Source organism: Agelaius phoeniceus, chromosome 12, assembly GCF_051311805.1.
Source record: "Agelaius phoeniceus isolate bAgePho1 chromosome 12, bAgePho1.hap1, whole genome shotgun sequence".
In the NCBI taxonomy this organism is placed as follows: Eukaryota; Metazoa; Chordata; class Aves; order Passeriformes; family Icteridae; genus Agelaius; species Agelaius phoeniceus.
The window spans coordinates 20255099-20277831 of NC_135276.1; the positions used below are offsets into that span (position 1 = coordinate 20255099).

Consider the following 22733-nt stretch of genomic DNA (forward strand, 5'->3'; position numbering starts at 1 on the left):
GAATGGTTTGGATTGGAAAGGACCTTAAAGATCCCATTCTACCCCTGCCATGGCAGGGACACCTTCCACTATCCCAGGATGCTCCAAGCCCTGTCCAGCCTGGCCTTGGGCACTGCCAGGGATGAGGCAGCCACAACCTCAGCTTCTCTGGATTATAAAAGCTCTCAGAATTTTAAAAAAACCCAACTTCCTATATCTGTTAAGCCAGAAAAACCCAAGCTCTTGGCAGGAAATACCCCAAATACCCTCAAAGCAAAAAAAAATACCCTCCAAATTGCTTATTTTTTAACCTCATGCAGCTTGAACCCTGTGTCAAGGCTGAGGAGGGGCAGAGGCAGCAGAAATGGCTTTTTCTCCAGATTTGGCAGAGCTTTGGGACGTGTCCCTTCCTGGGAGGGCAGGCTGAGCCCCACAGCAGCTCCTCCAGCCCTTCCCAAGCCCAGGCAGGAGCTGCCTTTGCCCGTGGCAGGGCTGGAGCTGGAAGCCAGCATGCCAAGCCCTGCTCCAGAGCAGGTTTCTTCTCCTCACATGATGTCAGCATTTCCTGACAGTCCCAGCAGGAGCACAGGGTGACAGATGTCCCTTAATTATCGGCACTGTTCCCGCTCCTCGGGCTCAGACAGAGAAGCCTGAGCCCTGAAATGAGGGCCCTCTTTGGTCTGGGCAAGCCTGGCTGCCTCAGGTTTGTTCACAGGCACTTTCAGCTGTGGGAAATTGGTGACCTTGGGGTTTGTGCCCTGCCAAGGGTGTCCCAGAGCTCCAGGCAGGTGAGGAGGGTGGGAAATGCAGGGGGATGGGGGTGGCTGGGGAAGCCATGGCCCTGCAGATGAGGGCGTTTTCCAGCTGGGATGAGAAGGGCAAAGAAGGGCCACTGCCTGTGATCCATCCTTGAGATGGATCTGGGGTTTATTATGGACAGACAGATCAACACTCATTTTTTGTAGGGTGATCCGGTAAAGTAAAAGGGCAAATTAAGTGTGGTGAGGGGAAATCCCATTGTTTTCCCTTGGTTTAATTTTTCACCTTCCAAGATCACAAAAAATGCACCTCTGTCCCTCAGCAAACATGAGAGAGGGATGGAGGGATGGAGGGAAAGAGGATGGGATCCCAGCACCTGCAGAGCCATGTCCTCCTCCTCTTCTCCTTGGTCGATACCTCCTTCAACAGCCCCTTCCATGGGAGAGCAGCTTGATCTTATTGAACACTGGGTGTGTGCCACAGCACACAGGAACTCAAACCCATCCACCCATCCATCCTTCAATCCATCCATCCATCCATCCGTCCGTCCGTCCATCCATCAGTCCATCCATCCATCATCCATCCATCCATCCATCCATCCATCCATCATCCATCCGTCCATCCATCCATCCATCCATCCATCCATCCATCCATCCATCATCCATCCATCCATCCATCCATCCATCCATCCATCCATCATCCATCCATCCATCCATCATCCATCCATCCATCCATCCATCCATCCATCATCCATCCATCCATCCATCATCCATCCATCCATCCATCCATCCATCCATCCATCCATCCATCCATCATCCATCCATCCATCCATCATCCATCCATCCATCCATCATCCATCCATCCATCCATCCATCATCCATCCATCCATCCATCCATCCATCCATCCATCCATCCATTCCTCCATCATCCATCCCCCCATCCATCCATCCATCCATCCATCCATCCATCCATCCATCCATCCATCCATCCCTCCTTCCCTCCATCATCATGGAATGGCTTTTAGCTGATGGAGAGCAGGTTTAGATCAGATTTTAGGGAAGGATTCTGTGAGGGTGCTGAGGCCAGAGCAGCTGTGGCTGCCCCTGGATCCCTGCACATGCCCAAGGCCAGGTTGGACACTGGGGCTTGGAGCAGCCTGGGACAATGGAAGATGTCCCTGCCCATGGCAGGGGTGGGATGGGATGAGTTTTGAGATCCCTTCCAACCCAAACCATTCCAGGGTTGCATTCCATGCATCAGCCTCCCCTCGTGTGTCCCTTCCAGCTGCTTCCAGCCCTGTTCCTTCTCTCCTGAAAGCACATCCATGCCCTGAGGAGCTCTCAGCCTGCCTGTGAGTGATTCCCACACTCCCCTTCAGGCTGCCTGATGGATGCTGGGGAAAACCCAGCCCTGAGGGAAAAGATCCACCTGCCCACAAGGAAAAACCATCCCAACCCATTTCCTGCTGCAAACCTTTCCCTCCCATGTGCTTGGCTGATCAGGATCAGCTTCTTTGCTGCTGTTTTTGTGCCTCTTGATTTCCACACGGAAACTGGCTCTATTTTTACCCGGCTGAAGCTGATTAGATTGGCAGTAATTGGCAGGATAAACAGCCACGTCCTGTGCAGCAGGTTAATGCTGCACAGGCAGTGACCAGGGAATGCACTCAGCCCATGCCCAGCACGGGGAGCACAATTGAGGTAATTTATTGCCCACATGCCTGGAACATGCCCATTATCCAGCCCCATCCTTCCTCTCCTTGCAAACCCATTTCCCCTCGCAGGGTTGCTGCACAGTGCCAAACATTTCATCCTTTTCTCCTCAGCTCTTCTTTTTGCACAGCAAAACCCAAGGACACACAGGAGTTTTCCTTTCTGGTTAACCCAGGTCTTGGCTTCTCCTGACCTGTGAGATTATTAGCATTGAAGCAGCCACATGTTCAAAAAGAAAAATGCTGCTTACAACTCCAAGGCTGACCTTGTCCAAGTAATGTAATTTCCCACCATTTCAATCACTTCCATAAGTTCCAATCTTCCAGAAGATTAGCAGCAGTTCTGCTTGCTGCAACATCCTTCTGGGCTTTAATTGGCTTGGGGGGTCATTTAGCCAGAGACCAAGTGAAGAAAAGAAAACTTAGAGGCAACATCAGGTGATGCTACACCCCAGGAATTCAATTCACTGGGGGAGGGATGGAGCAGGAAGGAAAAATGAAAATCATTCTGCTTTCCAAAGCTGCACATTTCAATCTAATGGTGGGAGACCTTGGGAATATTTTGGCTCTTGTGCTTGGTGGTGGCTGTACCACCTGTGCAATCCCAAGGGTGGAGTGGAAGGTGAGCAATCCTCAGAAGGGTTACAAGCCCTGTTTATTCAACAATATCCATTCCTGTATCAAGTTTGAGCCCATCTCAGAGGGCTTCTCATCCCCACTGCTGCTGCAGGATTCCACAGCCACCACTGAATCCTCCTGTGCTGCCAGAGGAGTGTTTTTGGGGAGTCCCACTGTGCAGGGCTCTGAGCTGCAGGTAGGGAGCAAACCCCTCCTTTTTCCTGCTGCCTGCTCTGAGCCCTTTGCCTCCATGCAGGATATTGGAATCATGGAATTGTTTGGGTTAGAAGGGATAATAAAACAATCCAGTCCCACCCCTGCCATGGCAGGGACACCTTCCACTGCCCTAGGCTGTCCCAACCTGGCCTTGGGCACTGCAGGGATCCAGGGGCAGCCACAGCTGCCCTGTGCCAGAGTCTCCCCACCCTCACAGGGAGAATTTCCTCCTAATATCAGATCTAAACCTCTCTCTGAGTTTAAAACCATTCCCTCTTGTCCTGTCACTTCATCCCAGATCTGTCCTGCTCAGTGCCTCCCTCCCTGTTCACAGCTGAGCCTTGAGCCCCCTCACTTTTGCAGTTTCATTTATTTAATACAGGCCCTGTTGATTTGATGTTTTTCCCGATCCATCCATGGCAGGGACTGAACCCAGCAGGGCTGTGTGGAAGGCTGAGGAATCCCATGGTGTGATTATCTCTGCCTCACACCCCCATCACCCCGCAGGTGAAAGCCAGGACTCTCCACTGCCTTTCCCCTCAGCCTCCTCTTTGCCATTCATTACACCACCCTCCCTAATTACCAATTATACCGGCCTCTTTTAATTACCCACTTCAGCCTTTGTGGTTCCATAATTGTGCAAGAAACCTCCCGGCCTTAAACACTGCAATCCCACAGTGTCCTGTCCCCTTGGAGTGTGGTGCTGGATTTCTCCCAGTCCTCTGAACTTTCCCAGTCCTCTGGCACTTCTGTGGCTCTCCCAGGACCTCCTGGAAACGCCCATGAAGTGTCCCCACAGCTCCTTGGCCACCTCCTTCACGACCATCTCAAGTTATTCAGGTGCCCTGGTTTGAAACCACTGAGCTCCATCCCCTGGATGCTCCTGGGCTCTCCTGGGCAGTATTTCCTTAGCATGTTGTCCTTTTTCCCACCAAACACCAGGATAAATCCCTCACTGATCATCCCTGCCTTGTCTGTGTCATTGATAAACCTCCCATTTCCACCTGAGAGATGGAGATCACCCCACTGCTCAGAACTCATGGAAAATATCCTTCTGTCTTTAATTTCCCCGGCTTTTGAGGTTTATTAATTACAACCAGTTTCCCTTTTCTTCCTTTTGTGTGTTTATGTTCTCTGTGTCAGTCTTGGCAGCTCTTTCCCTTCCTTTCCAAGTGCTGTTGGTTATTTTAACAAAGATTCCTGCCTGTGTTGCTGCTTTTTGGGTAAAATATTCTTAAAGGTTTTTCCCTTTTCAACACATTTTTCACTTAAAGTCCTTCTCTGAATTGATCTGACTTGTAATTATTTTCTGATTCACTTTTAAAGTGGCAAGTAAATATACAGATTTTTATACATTACTGCTTTGAGCTTTACTTCATTTGCACATAACAGAATCAAGCCACAAAGGCCTATGCCTGGCACAGTGAGAAATCCACCCTCACCTGCTGGAGTGAGGATAAATGTGGAATTCCCTCATGCTGGAGACAATCTTTTTTTCCATTAGGATATTATCTGTCCCCCTCCCCCCCAAAGTTCTGAGGATATTTTAATATTGGCAGCTCAGGACCTCCAGCATCCACTGCTCCGCCAGAATTCCCCGAGGATCCCAAGGTTTTTATTAGATATTATGGATGTGGCTGCTTAGAGAAGCAGAATGTGTCGAGTCCCTGCTGCAGACCCTTCTTGCCTCGTGCTTTATTTCCCAGGATATTGATCCAGAAACTCTGTGGATCATTTATTTCCTTGTTGTTAATGAGTCAGAGCTGCTCCCAGCCAGTCCCAGTGGGATTCCAGTCAGGACTGGCAGGTCAGGGCCTCCAAGCACGAGTGGAAATCGGATGGAGAGGGTGGATAAAGCACAGGGCTGCAGCATTCCAGGCAGGAAAATTCCCTGGCACCCTGAGGCACTGGGAGCAGGGTTAAGGTGTGGATTTTAATGGTTGGGCTCAGTGATCTCAGAGGTGATGGAGAGGGAGTTTATACAGGAGCATGGACAGGGGAGGAATGGCTTCAGACTGAAAGAGGGGAGGGTTGGATGGGATTTTGGGAAGGAATTCCTAATTAGGATGGGATGCTGAGAAGGTGAGGCCCCAGTGAGCAGCCTGGGGAGTCCTCTCCAGACCAGTTCACATTTCCTCAGTGCTGCTGGTGTGCAGGAGGCTGAGGGAAATTCCAGCTTGGATTTCACAGCAGCCCTGAATGCCAGCGGGCTTTTCCCTCCTGCCATGCCAGGTCAGGAAAGCTGGGCTGCAGGATTTCTCCAGGAGATGTGACCAATTGCAGGGGTACAGATGGGGTTAGGTAGGGCTGACAGGTTTTTTCTTTAAATACCTGGTGCATGTGTGGATGAGGAGGTGAGTGAGATGAAGTTTGGGATTAAAAAAAATAATGATGAAAAACTACAATAAAAGGCAAATCAGCTTATAATAAATCACTGAGCATGGATGGGGGAAGAAAAAGGAGGATTGGGCAGTGGGAGCAAGGGGTGTTTTCTATCCATGGTGGAAATGCAGAGCTCCAAAGGGAGCAGATTGTTGGGAGTTTCTTCTTCACCAGGTGCCATTAAACTTGCTGTTATTTTAAGCACCTGCTTTATGAGGAGCAGCATCCCACGTTGGCCAGAGGGGTGTCACACCTTGGTGCCTGCCTCAGATCCCTCCATCCCACCAAATCCCCCCAAAAGAACAGCTGGACAATGATTATTTGGCTAATTAACATGTAAAACAACTATAACTGTCTAAAACTACTGAGAAAGCAACAGAAGGGGACTGGAATTTCTTTTGTTCCCTGCCAAAATTTTTATATGTGTTTAAGCAACTTCAGTTCTGGTGTTTTTCTTGGAAACTTTGGGGGTTCCCACCCAAATTCTCCCGCTGTGGGAAAAAAAAAAAAAAAAGGGAGTTTGCAGTTGCCAAAAAATGCAGCACCTGGAGTGTGGGATTTTCAGGGAAGGAAACAATAAAGCCCCCCAGTGAATAATGAGCACAGTTCTTGCATTCAGGACTCGGGGTAGTTTGAAAAGACATTTTCTACTGGAAAGAAATGCTTCAGTGGGAAAATTTCCACCCACTCCAGTTGCATCTCTTCCCTCCAGCTCCCAGAGAGAGAGAGGAAGGTTTTCTTCCAGAGGAGGGTGGTGATGTGTTTCCATGGATGGACAAGAAAATGCATCGAGGGAAGAAAAAAAACCAAAACAACTGAGTGGGAAGACACAGGCTGAAAGTTGCCGGTGGGTGGGCAGTGAGGCAGGTACCGAGCACAGGCAGCCTAAATCCCGAGGGTTTCCATCACCTGCAGTTACACTGTTTGGTTTGTTTTGTTTCTTTTTTTTTTTTTTCCCTTGGAGTCCTGGCCAGGCTGGATCAAAAGCCCCGCTCCAGTAACGCTGGTTGCAGGATGCAAATCCGAGATTTTGGGGAAGAGCTGAGTTTTTCCTCCATCTCCCAGGTTTTGCTTTATAAGCACTTGTGAGCATCTTTGAAATCGTTCTCCAGCAGAGCTCCCCCTTTAATACTGGTGCGTGAATCCCCTGGAGTATTAACACAAATCCATCGATATTTGCAGGCACACGGACCCGCACACGCATCCCGGTGCCAAAAAAGATTCGGCACGTTCCGATCCAAGGGGATGCACCAGCGGAGCCGGACCCCGCCTGCTCCGGGGACACAACGCGAGCCTGGGGAGGATTCCAGGAGAGGAAAAAAAAAAACCCAGGGAGGAAAAGCCCCGATATGCGCGGAGCGGAGCGCGGAGGGCCTCGCCATGGGCTGGGAGGACCCCGGTGGGATGCGCGGTGCTGGAGGCAGGGGAGCGGCACCCAGCGGATGCGGATCCGGCCCCAGCCCGGAGCGCTGCCCCCAGCCCGGGGCGAAGCACAGCGCGGCCTCTCCATCAATAAACAGCGACCAGCCCGTGCTGCAGCTGCGGCGTGCCCGGGCCGCCACCGAGCGGGCTCTGCCCGGCACCGGAGCCCTTCGGCCCATCCCCGGTGTCCTCCCAGCCACCTGCCCACGGGGGGCTCCGGCGGGGGATGCCGGCCCCTCTCCGCCCCGCTGGGGAGAGCCGGAGGGATAAATAAAAATGCGGGAGCATCCCGGGAGGCTGCGGGGGGCTGCGGCCCGGCTGGGCTGCGAGGCGAAGGCGACGCAGTTCCTGTCTCTTTAAATCCACCCTGAGCCCGGCGCCGGGAGCCGAGGCAGAGCAGAGAGCCCAGGATCCTGCTCATTAACGAGCGGGATTTATCCCCGTAGGGAGCCGCCGAGGCAGGGGTGGGGGAGGCGCGGCGGGGCGAGCCCAGGCCCCCCGAGCGCCCCGCAGCCCCCGGGCTCGCCGCGAGCACCCGCGGGCCGGGATGCGGGCAGGGCCGGGCGCGGCCAGCGCGGCCCCCCGGCACTGAGGTTTGCGGCGCGGGGGAGGCGGCGGGAGGGAGGGAGGGAGGGAAAGAGGGAAGGAGGGAGGGGGCGCGGGGCGTGCGCGGTGCGGGAGCGGCCGGGAGCCGTGCGGGAGGGCGGCGGAGGAGGCTCCGCATTGCTGCTGCTGCCGCTGCTGCTGCCGAGCCCCGCGATGCCGCCGCGCCCGCCGCTGCCCCCGGCCCTGCGCCCCAGCCAGCCCGGCCGGCGGCGGGGGGCTCCGCGGGGGCTCTGAGCATCCTCCCCCCGGGGCTGCCCAGCGCTCGCTTTTTTCCTTTTTTTTTTTTTTTTTTTTTTTTTTCCCTCTTTCCCTTCTCTTGGCATTTGGCCTCTTTTTTTTTTTTTTTTTTTTCTTTTTTTTTTTTTTTTTTTTTCTCCTTTTCCCCCACCCCCGTTCCCTGCCTTGGATGGTTTTTAGGTGGAGTCGTTTGCACCAAAATCCAATAGCTGCTGCTGTTCTTGCTGCTATTTTTTTTTTTTTTTAATGATCCTGTTTCCACAGCAGGGGAAGAGAGAACTGATCCTCAACATACTCCCAGAGAATGAATAATCACAAGAAACTGGCTTAAGCAGCTCCCTGGATCTGGTGCATGATTTCAATTGAGTTCGATTTGATTTAATTTTTTAAATTTTTATTTATTTCCTTTTCCCCAAGTCATCGTTCACATTTTATTTCCTGCATTTCTTCCTATTATTTTTTTTTCTTCCCCTTTTTTTTTTTTCTTTTTTTTTTTTTTTTCACCTTTTGGGAGATTTGCAAACCGAATTACATGCATGTCCAGTGGGGGAAGGTTTAATTTTGACGATGGAGGGTCGTACTGTGGAGGCTGGGAGGACGGAAAGGCTCATGGCCATGGAATCTGTACCGGCCCGAAGGGTCAAGGTGAATATTCGGGCTCCTGGAGTCACGGCTTTGAGGTGCTGGGGGTCTACACTTGGCCCAGTGGCAACACTTACCAGGGCACCTGGGCGCAGGGCAAGCGCCATGGCATTGGCATGGAGAGCAAAGGGAAGTGGGTGTACAAAGGAGAGTGGACCCATGGATTTAAGGGACGGTACGGGGTCCGGGAATGCACTGGAAACGGGGCCAAGTACGAAGGCACCTGGAGCAATGGATTACAGGATGGCTACGGGACAGAGACCTACTCGGATGGAGGTAGGTGATGCATTGATCCCTTCCTGGCTGGGGCAGGTGGGCTGCAGGGTGGTGGGGAGATCCTCCCAGCGGGGTTTGGGTTGGACTCTGGGAGTTTGCAACCTGCTGCCTTGGATCAAGCGATGCTCCCACCCTGCAGGAGAGAAGGAACCGGCCCAGCGTGGCACCAGCCCAGCTCTTTGCCACAGGTAGCCCCAAACGTTCCATGGGGTCTCTGGGCGCTGGGTCCTCCCTCCTTCCTCTCTTCGAGCAGGTTTTTGGGATGTGGAAGGGGCTGTGCTGGTGGGGGGACGCCCAGCTCTGGCCCAGAGGGGTCAGAGCAGGGGGTGGGCCAGGCCTTGGGGACACAACCCAAGTTGCACATGAGATTGGCACTTCTGACTGCACCACTGGAACCTGTAGGATTTGCATGGGAACAACGCGGGGCAGGATGGAGGCGAGTGTGTGTGTGGGGAGGGATCCGGGGTGGATGGGGCAGCTCCAGGGCTGCCAGAGCTCCCAGCCAGGAGTGGGGGGCTCTGCTCCTCCTCCAGCCCCTCCAAAGGCAGCCCCACGCTCAGTGATGCCAGGGAAAAGACTTTAATTCAGACAAGAGTCTTACATTCCTAGTTTACGGCTTAATGCTTAGCGTAGGGGCTCAGAGGGATCACCAGAGCTCTTCTCTGCCGTCAACACGGCTTAACGAGATGCTGAGGGGAAACTGGGATTAGAGGAAAAACAAGAAAACCCAATTGGAGCGATCAAACCCAAAAAAATTGCTGGGCTAACAAGCTTTAGGGCTGAACTGGGAGAAACAGCTGGCGCCGTGCTGTAAGTGGCTGTATCATCCTCTCTCCTGGGCTGGGGCTACTTCCACAATGGGAATTGCCACCATAATCCGAGGCAGGCCTACCTGCCAGCAGCTGGGGGGCCCTGGGCTCCGCTGGCCCCTGCTTTTCCCAGGAATGGAGGCCTCCTGAAGCAGCCTCTCGGGTTATTGTTAGGGTGTTATGGTTTTCCATACGGCTCCGGTGAGGAAATCGCAGCGTCGGGGAGCTCCATCGCAGCCTTGCTGAAAGGTGCTGCAAGACCTTGCTCTGGAAAGCCCAGTTTGCTGCTTTGTGGTTGCACAGGGAGGGGAGGTTAAACCTCACCTGCAGCTGCTTTTTTTCTGTGCTCTCGCAGGGAGAGGCGGAACCACCTCGGGATTTTTAATGATCATTTGGTCCGGTTGTTTTTTCCCCGAGAAAAAGAGAGCTGCAACCTTTTGTTTCAGCTGCCTGGAAGGATGCTGAGGACTGAGCTGGGATGTGCCGGGTGTGTGTTTGGAAGCCATGGATAAATCCCAGCAGTCCTTCAGTCAAAAATAAAGCTTGGGCAGGGAATCGTCGCCGTCTCCCACATCCGAGGCGCTCAGGAGGGGCTGTGGGGGGGTTCTGCTTGCTCCCAACGTGGGTGCTGTCTCCTCCTGGCACCCAGCCCCTGCCTGGGAGGTTTGAGGGAGGACAGACAGAAGTCTGGACTAACTACAGGTCTCTGAGGGCTGGGTGTTGCAGGGCTGGCCCTGTCCCTGGCCACGCACGTGCCCCCGCCCCGGCGCACTCCCCATCCTCTGCAGAGCAGCGTTTTTTAGGGAAACCTGGGCAGCATCCCCACCCTGGGGTGGCTTAGCAGCAGTTTCAGCGTTTTCTGAGAAGCTACCAGAAGGAAACAGCTTTTCCTTCCATCTTGTCAGGCCAGCCCGGCTTCCCGGCGCTCGGGGACCCAAAAGCGACGTCGTCGTCGCATGTTTGCGATTTCGGGAGGAGGGAAGAGGAGCAGTGCTGGGAAAGGGCAGGGTCTGTGGCAAAATGCTCCCCCTGGGACTCTGCAAACCTTCCAAGGAGGAAGGAATGCCATGCTGGGGGAATGCAGAGTGCTGGTAACTGTGGATGCTCCTCCACACCAGCTTCCCCCACCTCAGCTGGGCCACCTCCAAGGCCACTTTCACCAACTCAGCTCCCAGCACCCAGAGGCCACATCCCTTTCCCAGTTGCCTGGCTCCATTCTGGGTGGAAACCACCAAAGCTGGGCATCTCCAGCCTTTTTGGACACCAAGCCTTGCTGAACTTTGTGTGTTTGGGTCCCAGAGGCCGCTGTGTGCGGGAGCGGTGGCACCAGGGAGGCAACTGTAGGGAAGGATGTTTCTCATTAATCTATTCCAGTTATTACCTCCAGCAAACTGAAGTACCCAAGAATCCTCGCCCCAGCATCTGTCACTTGCCACCCACAGATAAATATTCATCCCTTGCACATCATTTTTTTTTAGCTCCCCAGCCCTGGCTTTGGGGATGGGGGCCCTAAACGCGCAGCGATGCTCGGGGAGCCCCAGAACCCAGGGATTTGCTCCAGTTTTCCCATGGCAGGCGGAAGGGCAGCCTCCCCCTGCCCCAGCGCTGTGCTGGGGGGGCCGTTGGTGTCACCGCTGGGTTCTGGCTGTGTTGGGTGTCGGGGATGGCACTCGGTGGCCGGGGGCTCCCGCCGGCCCCGCAGGCAGCGCTGCCCCCGCGCGCAGCTTGCCGAGCTCACACCTCCCACGCCGCGCCCGCCGCGCGCCCCACGCCGTCCCCCCACGCCCAGCAGCCCCCCACGCCCTTCCCACGCGCTCCCTGACCCCCGGGAGAGCAAATCCTGCTCCCCCGGCCTGGGGGATTGGTGTCCATCCACGCTGCTCTCCCCAGAGCCCACGCGGCCCTGGCACGGCTGGCACGCGGCCCCTGCGCCGTCCCGCTGTCCCCGTGGCCTCGCTCGCTCAGACGTCCCCAGCGCTGCTGCTACAGCCTCATCTTGCTGCCAAAAACCCTCCTGCCCCCCTCCAGAGCACCTGATGTTACGTAAAGCGGGCTCCCAAGGATTGCCTCGCTCGGGTGCTGGAGTTGAACACTTGTCTGATTCACCCCAGCTCCGGAGTGGGAGCAGGAATTGCTCCCTTGCTCCGGGGAAAGGAGCTGCATCCACCTGGATCAGCGCCTCTGTGGGGCTGGGGATGCTGGCACTGGGGCTGGGGGACCTGGAGCAGAGGGCTGGAGACCCTCTTCTGATCAGGTCAGGAGATCAGGAGACATCACAGCTGCTTCCTGCCCGGGATACTTTGGGGATCTCAGTGATTTCACCCTGGGGACAGCTGGAGCTGTAGCTCCAGCCTTCCCATGGGAATCCTCTGTGTTGGGTTTGGGTTAAGCTGCTGAAACCATCATGGCTTTGGTGGGGGTGAGTGAGGTGGGGTGGCTAAAGGAAGCCTCCAAATCTGTTTTTGCCCTTTCCATCCCTGGCAATGCTGTTTTCCTCTTCCTCCCACCTCTTCCCAGCAGAACAGCTGGGATCCTAAACCAGACAGGGGCTCTGGGATGGGACCAGCCCCATCCTGGGCACCCAGTGCCCAGCATCCCTGAGGGAATGGGACAGGCTGGGGGTGCCTGCTGTGAACCAGCCTCACCCTGTTGCCATCCTGTCCCCATCCTGAATGTCCCACCCTCCCTAAATCCTTGTTTCTCGGGAGGGCTGCCCCGAAAGGGCCGGGCGGTCGCACGGTGCTGTTCATCTTGTGTAATCTCCGTGCCCACTCACCTAAAAATGAATCATCCTTTGATAGGTGAGGGAAATATAATTAGTGTTTGCATTGTTAGCACTGGCTGAGTAGGCAAGTGGGTTTTCTTGGCCCGGGCTGGGAAATATTCCTGCCATGGGGAGAGGGGAGCGGAGCTGCCGGGGTGGGGCCCTGCCAGCCTGTCCTGCTCCATGTCCCACTTTCCCACCCCTGCAGTGACACTGGTGACACCTCTCTCAGCAGGTGCACCAGGAGCTACCCACCAAACGGCTGGGGAGTGGCTGAGGAGGGGAAAAGCATGGAATATTCCCCAAAAGCCAGCATAAAGGGCTGCTCCAGGGGGCATGGAGCAGGAATGCTGGGTGGCACCTGCCTGCCTGGGAAGGGGCTGCATCCCCTCACCTGAGCAGAGCCATGCTTTGGGATGAGCCACTGCCAGCCAGGAGGGTTGGAATGGGACACCTTTAAGGTCCCTTCCACCCATATTCCCATATTGCCAAATATTCCCATATTCCACAGTGCCAGCAGCCTGGTGCCTCTCCCCAGCCCTGCCTTCCCTTGAGCTCCTGCACAGGGAACCCAGGAGAGAGGGCAAATTTCCCTCAGGATCTATTCATAGCACGGATGTCAGAATTACCTTAAAAGTACCAGCTCTCCCTTGTTTTGCTGCCGGGAAGGAATTGTTGATGCACTTCAAACAGTGGGCGGAAACAAGCAAATACAAGAGCGCCCTGATCCTCGATCCTCCCGTTCCTGCAGCACCCAGGCACAGCCAGAGCTGCTCCCAACAGCCCCCCCAGAGCCTGAAAATCAATTTAAAAAGTCAAGATTTTGGTGATGGAGCTTCTCACTGTCTGGGTTGGGTCTAGAAGCTGCTTGCAGTGGTTCCAGGAGAGCAGAACCGGAGACGTCAGGAGCTGCCGAGCACAGAAAAATGAATCAAAATACTAAATGAAGATTCTGACCAGCCTCATTAAAAATAAATGCTATGAACTCATGGTAATTACTTCTCTCACTGGAACATGCTGCTTAGTTTCAGGTACAGCTCAGGACAGAGGAAGAAGGATTTTGACCTCGGAGAAAAGAACATGGGACAGAAATTACCAGACAGGCCTCAGACCCTCACTCCATCTTCCCGAGTCTTTTATCCAGGCTGAGATTCTCCAGGGAGCTGTGCAGGATCCCAGCCTTGGGGAGCCCCTCAAACCCCTCTCCCTGACCCACAGCAGAGGCTGCCTTCAGCCCTGAAGCACGGTGCTCGTGTCATTGCACTGGGGTGGGTTCTCATGGCTTTGAATGCAAATCTCAGGATATTTGCATGTGATTTGATATCCCATGGGGCTCCTCGTGGTTGGGTGACATCTGCTCCTGGAGCTGAACGTTTTTTTTTTTTCCCTTTAGAAGCTCCAGCTTGTGGAATCATGTGATTTTGCAAGATTTTCAGCTTCGGTTTGGAAGCAAGGTTTCCACCCAGGCTATTGCAGAAAAGTCATTCTTCCAGGCTTGGGAAGCAGCAGACAAGAGCTAAAAATGCCTTCTGTTTAAAAATGCCTCGATTTTAAAATGAACCTGATGAATTTTGAATGCTTTGAGTCAGGTAACGCTGACGTAGATGAATGAGCTGTATTAAAGCAGGCACGACTTGGAGATGGAGGAGCTGGGCAGGGTGAGCTTGGGCATGGTCTCTTAGGGGTGAGCTCTGGGCTTTAGCATCTGCCTTGGGAGATTTTTTGTCTCTTTGGGTCTGCTTTTGGCATTGATTGAACTCCTGGGCAAGAAAGGATTCTTTTGCAGGAGTTACAGGAGAGTCCTGATGGTCATTTGCCCCTGGATTCAGCTTGTGAATTGTGTTTAACTCACAATTAAAGTATTTCTAACAAAAAAAAAAAAAAATTAAAAAAAAATCATGAGCTTGCAGAAACCAAAACTTGAAAGGCAAGTGTTTGTATTTTGGGGCTTGATATTGGCTTTTCAAAGACAGATTCTGGCCTATGCATCAAAAATCCTTAAAAATTGCATTGGATGCATGAGCATTCCCTAAGAACAGCCACTGCTTCCCCAACATTATTCCCTGAAGAGGTTCCACTGGCTCTCAGCACACAGCAGAGCATCATGAATTTTCATGAATGAGTGAACAGCCAGAGCAAGGCCCCTCATTTTGCTGATTTCCACAAGAAGATGATCACCACAAAGGTATTATTTCCTGCTCAGGGCATCACCTGGGGCCTGCAAGGTGTTTCCCTGGCAGGAATAAGGGTCTGGAAGTGGCCAGGGCCAGGCTGGAGAGGGTTGGAGCAATCTGGGACAGTGGAAGGTGTCCCTGCCCATGGGATGAGATGAGACTTAAGGTCCCTTCCAAGCCAAACCTCTCTGTGATTCCATGATTTATTTCACAGGGAATAAATAAACCCTGCTCTTGCCTCATCCCTGATCCAGGGGGAGCTCAGCCTCATCCCACCCCCCTGAGCATCTCCCACAGCTGGGGGGATGCAGCCCCCAAACCCTGCAGGGCCCTGAGGCTGGGACCAGCCCTTGCTCCTGGATCCCTGCTGGGAACAGGAGACACCCCAGAGTTTGGGGCAGGATTAGAGCAGGGGGGATGAAGGGAATCAGCATTAGCCTGATTTCACTCTGCCTTCTGAGAGAGGCACATTGGCCTTAATAAAGGTGCTGAGCAATATCCTGGAGTGGTTTGCATCCCTGGAGATAAAAGCTCATCCTGCTTTTGACCCCAGCTGAATCTGCAGGGATTCAGCTGCCCTGGGAAAACCCTGGCCCCATTTCACCAGGGGATGATGGGGATGATGCTTCCTTGACTTTCCCTCCTGACAAGCCCAGCCCTTCCCACTCCCAGGACAGACAATATGAAATATCTTTCTTTGGTTATTTCCTTTTATAAGTTGTGTTTCCCCTGACTGCAGGACCTGGAGCTTTTAAGAGGAATCACAACTGGCCTGAGAGGCACCATGAGCCCCATCAGAATCACTGAAGCCAAGATTTGATTGTCTTTATTGTGGGTTTTTGATGCCTTTCCTTCAATTCTGGCTGGCAAAGGCACTTCCCAACAGGTTTGGGGAAGCAGGAGATGCAGCAGCAGTGAGAAGAGGGAGGGGATGCTCAGGACAGGCTTGGTTCTTCCTGAGCAACAGAGGAACAGAGATTTTCCCCTTGAAGCAAATAGCTGAAACCCCTTGGAAAACATTAATTTCCACACAAGATTTCTTTTCTTTAATGTTTTCAGTGAGGGAAGAGCCTTCACCTGCTGCTTGCAGAGTATCCTTGGGCCAGGCAATGAGGACATTCATGTGTTCTCACATTTGGGATGGGGCTCATTCCCCCCTGAGGAACATTCTTGCCACCTGTGATTTTCCCCAAGGAGAAGGGCTCAGCAGTCCCTGTTCCATGGGATTTCAGCCAGAAATACTTGTGTTGTTATTTGCATCCAGAGGAGGAGGAGGAGGAGGAGCAGGAGGAGCAGGAGGAGGAGGAGTGAGGCTGTGGAAATCCATCTCCTCCTGCAGCCCCCAGCTCCTGCAGAGCTGCTGGCTGTTCCAAACCCATCCCTGCTCCCATCCCTACCCCTTCCAGAGCCATCTCCTTCCAAACCTCAGCCAAACCCAGCACCTCCACTGCTGGATTCCTTTCGATGGAGGCTCCCTCCCTCCACAAGCTGGCTGTGCTGACACAAACTGCAATTCTTTCTTATTTATTTCTATCAGATTTCATTCTGCAGCCAGGCAGGAGCACAGCAGCCCCTGGCAGCCCTCATCCTCCTCATCCTCTCCTCCTTGGCCTCCCTGGCTGCCCAGGCCTGGCTGTGCCCACCCTGTCTGGATGCACCCAGCATTAGCACTATGACTAACACCCATCACGTGCTCCTGCCTGCAGATTAGATTTGCATACTCAAAAATCCATACTTTATTCCTTCCCCTGTGTAAGCAGTTACCAGAGCATATTTTTGGCAAATTAGCAGCCACAGCAGAAGCATCTGACTGTGTTTTCAGCGTGGCTTGGTGCTGGAAAGCCTTGGCAGGGCTGGAGGGGATCATTTGCTGTGGATTCCCAGTGCCCGTGGTGCTGGGCACAGGCAGTGTCACTGATTCCCACATTCCCAGGTGGGCAGTGCAGGTGGCACCTCCCAGCCATCCCTGCCATGCCTCTGGGGGGCACAGGGCAGGGCTGGGGGGCACAGGGCAGGGCTGGGGGGCACAGGGCAGGGCTGGGCACCCACCCAGCTGGGCACAGGGGACAGCCCAGGAGGGGGCCCTGGCAGAAAATGTGTCCCCACACCCATGCAGGGACCAGGGGCTTGAGGGAGGGCATCTCCCCCTCTGAAGCCCCACCTGAAGAGCTTTTCCAGCTCTGGGGCTTCCCAGTGTGAGAAGGATGTGGAGCTGCTGGAGCAATTCCAGAGGGGAGCACGGAGCTGCTCCAGGGCTGGGACACCTGGGGGTGCTCACCTGGAGAGGAGAAGCTCCAGGGAGAGCTCAGAGCCCCTAAAGGGGCTCCAGGAGAGCTGGGGAGGGACTGGGGACAAGGGATGGGGTACAGGACACAGGGAATGGCTCCCACTGCCACAGGGCAGGGATGGATAGGATATTGGGAATGAGGAATTGTTCCCTGGAAGGTGCTGAGGCCCTGGCACAGGTGCCCAGAGCAGCTGTGACTGCCCCTGGATCCCTGGCAGTGCCCAGGGCCGGGCTGGACAGGGCTGGGAGCAGCCTGGGACAGTGGAAGGTGTGGGAACAACAGGAATTTTAAGTTCCCTTCCCACCCAAACCATTCTGGAATTCTGTGCTGCTGTGCTCAGGAGTCCCCACAGGGTCGGGCAGGACATTTGGGGGCACATTTTTCCCATCAGTTCCCTGGGATGCCCAGTGAGGGTGTCCCCATTGTCACAGCCTCAGAGCTGAAGCTGGGTGAGCACCCTCCAGCCTTCTCTTTTCTCCCAGGCTTCTTCCCTTTGGGATGGGTGTTCCTGGCATGATTTGAGTGTGAATCCTCACTGGGCTCTGTGATATTGAGCAGCTGGAAGGGGATATCTGTAAAACTCCCCCCTCTGGTTGGAATTCAAGAGCCCAGCCTAATTATTGCCATCGGACATCTTTAATTAATATGCTGCAGAGGCCAGAGATAAGAGGGGGGCTGAGCACACCAGGAAGGATCCTCTGTGAGATAAATCAGCAATTTGTAAAACCTAATTACTTTGGCTTGGAAAAGTGGAGGGGCACTTTGGACCACTTCCCCCTCCTGGCTGGGGTTTTGGGGAGCTGGGGAAAGCTGCTGGTGCCCAGCACAGCCACTGCACCACTGGCTGTGCCTCAGGGGTGGGACAGAGCCCCTGCCCTTGGCAGCCTCCTGCTCCCATTTTCCAGGCAGAGCTGGTGATTTTATCCACCTTTTGCTGGTGATTTTATCTAACCTGGGAATACTGACCCAGCATGCTTGGGTTTTAACTCGGTGTTAGGGATGGAGAAGGAATTTTTTCCAAACTTGTCCAAATTTTTTCCAAATCTGTCTTTTTCTGAGGTCGGGTTGTGATAATGTCACATGTGTGGTGTGTCTGCTGCCCTCAAAGTGCTTCACAACATCCCAGATTCCTGCCTGGGTGTCTCCATAGGAGGAGCTGGGAGAGGGCAGGTCTGTGCAAACCTCCTGAGGGCTTTGTCTGTGTGTTTGCCAAAGGGTTCATCCTGCAGGACACAGAACGGGCCCTGTGGGTTTGGGAAAAGCCTGGGAGCAGCTGTGAAGCTTCTCCTTAATGGTGCTCCTGGAGTGGGGCCAGAGGGCTCAGCGGCCACAAAATGCCAAATCTTGGGTATGGGCAGAGGGGGAAAGAAAATGCAGTCATTCCAACCCAAAAAATCCTTGCTTTTATCTCCTTCCAACATCATGGAGCAGGTTTATGTCCAAGTGCATGATCCCACCTCAAGCCAGAGGAAACCCCACGTACCTGAGCAGCCCCACATCCTCCCCTTGGGCAGTGCAAACTCCAGCTGTTCCTGGGGGAGCTCCTTGGGATGTTTATTTGTTATAAAGCTGGATTTCACTGGAATGAGTGCTGCACATCCCCTTTATCCAGTGGCTGGGCTTCACTGTGAGGTTCCACCATCTCTCCATAAGCAGGAAAAGATTCCAGGTGCAGGAAATTCCTCAGTTTGGGACAGCAAGGCCAAACAACCCTTGGTTGTTCCCTCCCAGCCATGGAGAAGAAAGACCTGGTCAGTGAGAGGGAGCAGTCCTGGGTCCCCACAGTGCTGCATCCCAGAGGGATGGGCCAGAGCTGGAGATCTCCTCTCCCCTGCCCAGCAAATTCCCCAAAATCTCTTTGGCAGAGGAAGGGAAGTGCACAGGAGGAGTCGCTGTTCCTGCAATGCATCTGATCCTTGTGGGGAGCTTTGCAAACAGGAGCTGCACCCCAGAGTTCCCCAGCCCACTGAATGCTGCTGCCTTATCCCTGTGCCCAGCAGGGAGTTTGGAGGTGCAGGGTCCTGCTCTGCCCCTTCCTGCTTTGCTTTAAGTGCAAACCCAGCCCAGCCCTGATTTGGGGGATTTTGGCATTGTGGGGCCACCAGGAGCTGCCCTGCAGACTCTCAGCTCTATCCCAGGATGGATTTTAGCCCAATGCTGAGGAAGGGCTGCTCCCTGTCATGCTGGAGCATCAGGAATGATGCTCCCCAAGGCAGGGACCTCCTGCTCTCTGCTCTCAGCCCCAAGGATGGGGCTCTGCACACTCCTCAAGGCCATGGCAATTCCTGCAGGAGTTCTGGAAACAAGCCAGCCCTGCTCCAAGGGGAGGGAGCCAAAAAACCCCAAATTCAGCATTAGGAACACCAGTGAGTGTGTCCCACAGCTGAAGTGTTGGACAACTTGCCCCTTGTCTTCTTTCCATGTTTCCATCAATCCCTGTCTTTCCCATGATCCTGTTCCCTTTCTTACACCTCAGCAGTTATTTCTGAAATAGGGTTTTTCTCTCCAATCCATCCTTTGGGATGACTCCAGTTGTTTTCTCCTACCTCAGGCTGTGCCCTCTCCTTAGCTCTGCTTGGCATGGACATGGCCACTTCCTCACCTTTGTCTTGACTTTCCATGTCCAAGGCTTTCCTCTCTCTTTGTCCTTTTTGCCCTGTGCCAAAGGGGATAGATGTGGGATGGATATTTGTGCCATCTTGGAGGTGTCCACAGGAGTGCCCTGCATGGCTGAGGGAAGAGGGTGGGACCTTTTCCTCCCCAGGATTCTCCTCCATCAGGGTGGCTTTGGCTCTCCTCTGGCTTGGGCAGTACAAGGGGTTTGTGGCCAGGATTGCCTTGGGTTGCTCCCTGCCTCCCATCCCACCCCATCCCATCCCCTCCCATCCCATCCCCTCCCATCCCACCCCATCCCATCCCATCCCATCCCATCCCATCCCATCCCATCCCATCCCATCCCATCCCATCCCATCCCATCCCATCCCATCCCCTCCCATCCCATCCCCTCCCATCCCACCCCATCCCATCCCATCCCATCCCCTCCCATCCCATCCCATCCCATCCCATCCCATCCCATCCCATCCCATCCCATCCCACCCCACCCCATCCCATCCCATCCCCTCCCATCCCATCCCATCCCAGTGAGGTGCTCACAACCAAAATCCTTGGAATTCTCCCTTCAGCACCTCAGCAGATGATTCTGTTCTGTCAGAAATGCTCATTCCAGCCCTCCCAGCCCCACCTGCCAGATTCCTGCTGCACCTTCCCTTTCCATTCCCAGCTTGGAGCAGCTGCAGCCGACCCATCCCGGCACGTGAAGGGGAATATTGTGAAATCCTGATTCCTCTGCAGGGACAAGGAGGCTCTGGGCTCCTTGTGAGACCAAGCCTTGTGCAGAAATGTGCAAATGGTGGGGCAGAGGTTAAGCTGAGCAGGGCTCAGGGAGGAGGTGGCTCAGCAATGCAGATCAGGAGCCTCCCACGATCCATGGCCAAATCCTGGAGATCCAGGGTTTGAGACATCATGAGGTCAGGGAAGGAAGGAGCTCTGCTGGCTGAGGAAGGGCTCAGCTCCCTGACAGGAAGCTCTTTGATCTGCTGGTGGCCATGAAGCTGCCCAGATGTCTTGGTGGCTGCTGGGGACACGAGCGTGGCCTCTGAGGCAATCCCTGGGGATAATCCCTGCAGGGAAGGAATGACACCCTCAAAAGCAGAGCTGGGACCTCTGGGGCAATCCCTGGGGATAATCCCTGCTGCTGCCCCTGCAGGGAAGGAATGACACCCTCAAAAGCAGAGCTGGGTTGGGGGTTGTTCCACAGTGCTGGGACAGGACAAGCAGGATGGAGTGGCTGAAAATCCCCCTTGCCAAGGAGATGCCAAGACTGCCCCTGCAGCTGAGCCATTCCAGGAGCAGGTTGGGAGCCAGGAGGGATGGGATGGCAGCATCCTGAGCACCTCAGCCTGGCTGGGGACAGGCACAGCTGCAGCTCTGACCTGCTGTGACCAATTTTCCACAAGTGCTCCAGCCCACAGCAGTTTGTTCTGCTCCCTGCCAGTCCCTCAGGCTTCAGCACGGGGCTGTGATCCTTCAGCTGCTCCAGCTGAATCCAGGGAGGGTTTTCAGCTGCACGTTTGCCCGGAGATGAGGAGGCTGAGGGACCTGTGTGGGGTCAGGGCTGGAGTGAAGGGATTCAGCCAAGGGAAAGGGAGATCAGGGTTTGGGCAGGGTGGGATCTGGTGGATCTCATGCAGGATGTGTTCCCCTGTGCCCCTGCCCACACTGGCATCTTTCCCTGAATCCATCTCCAGGGCAGCAGGAGCACAGTGTGAGGACATCCTGGGGGTGCCTTGGCGGGGGAATTTGGGGCCCTGGGGGGGAATCTTTCCCCAAGCTGCTCCATTGTCCTGCTGAGATAGTCTGGGATGGAGCCAGAAAGGGAAGAGAGGAGCTGCCAGGTGCCCAGGGAATGCAGGGACACCTTGGCAGGCTCTCCCCTGCCACAGCCACACTCCCAGGCCCGGGGAGGGCTGTGGGTGCATGGCACTGGTTGCTCCTCATTCTTGGGGACACCACAGGGGACAAGGCAGGCTCACTGCTCAAACCCCCCCACAGGACATGTCTGCTGTGTCCCCTGAGCTGCATCTCACAGGTTGTGCCCCATCCTTCTCCCTGTCACCACCTCCTCTCCCTGCCCTGCCGGTGCCTGCCCTAATCCCGGTGCTAATCCTATAAACCCTCAGTAAATCCTGCCTGCCCCTGCCTCCCCATGTCCCTTCTCCAGGGCAGGTTCTGTGGGGCCCCCAGCTTGGGCCTGCTGGTTTTTTGGGGTGCACAAAGCTGCCACCCCAATAATGCAATGTCATTGGAGCATAGGGAAGGATGCTCAAATCCTGGGGGATTTGTTCAAAGCTGCACTGGCAGCTAAAAGACAATTGAAGAACCTCAAAATACACCCCAGAATGTGTCCAGGGGCTGGTTTCACACTCTGGGGAAGGAGTTCCTGCAGATGCTCAGCATGAGCTGCTCCAGCCCAGGTCCCTTCTCCGCTGCTGTGCCCCAGGACTGGGCAGGGAAATTCCTCAGGGAGTGCTGGGGCAGGACTGGCCCCATTCACACAGGGTTCCCTATTTCAGCAGGTCTGGGTGTGTGGGAGCAGGGCTGGCACAAAGGAAGGTCCCACTGCTGTGAGGTGCTGTCTGTGCCCATCCCAGCTCTTCACATCCCGGGGCTGGCGCTGCTCACAGCATCCAGCAGCTCCAGGGCCCAGCTCAGAGCCATCCTCGGGCTCCTCAGTCTGCCCCAGCAGGGCTCACAGTGCATCACTGCATCTCGAGCTGCTCTGGAGAAGATTAAGCCGACCTAAGAATAAAAACAAGCCCTGCAGTTCAATGGGCTGGGATAAGGCCTGGAATTGTGCCAACCTCCGAGCTCCAGGAGGGGATGGGATTAGGAGCCCTGAGCAGATTACCACCCACCCCACATTTCGGTGCACAGGGAGGGTGCTGAGGTCCAGCTGTGCCCCCTGGGCTGGGTGGGCTCCTTGTCCCTCTGTTCCCAATGCTGTGGTGGAGCCCTGTGTGTGTTTTGTGCCACCAACAACCAGTTAAGAAACTCCAGGAAGTGCCCACGCAAATGTGGGAGCTCCAACAGGGGCACAATTCCAAGGGGAATATCCAAATGGATCTTTCCCCGTGAGGCCTTTATTTCTATGGAGCTGCTGCCTTCCTCAGCACACCGGATGAAGGCTCTGTGTGTATAAATAAATGTATTGTTATACATTATCCATGCCCTGTGAGATGCCAGCAGCATGGACAGGATCATAATGTGCTCCTGGATACTGATGGACATCCA

The 22733-nt window shown here is 54.5% G+C and overlaps 1 protein-coding gene across 1 annotated transcript in view; it reads left to right on the forward strand.

Annotated features, from left to right (window-relative positions):
* Positions 1-8063: 8063 nt before the first annotated feature.
* The window catches only part of JPH3 (junctophilin 3), a 49933-nt gene continuing 35263 nt past the window's right edge, over positions 8064-22733 (forward strand). The window contains exon 1 of the mRNA XM_054640687.2: positions 8064-8848. Within this exon, the coding sequence (XP_054496662.1) occupies positions 8467-8848 (382 nt within the window). The 5' untranslated portion in view covers positions 8064-8466. The remainder of the gene's footprint in view (positions 8849-22733) is intronic.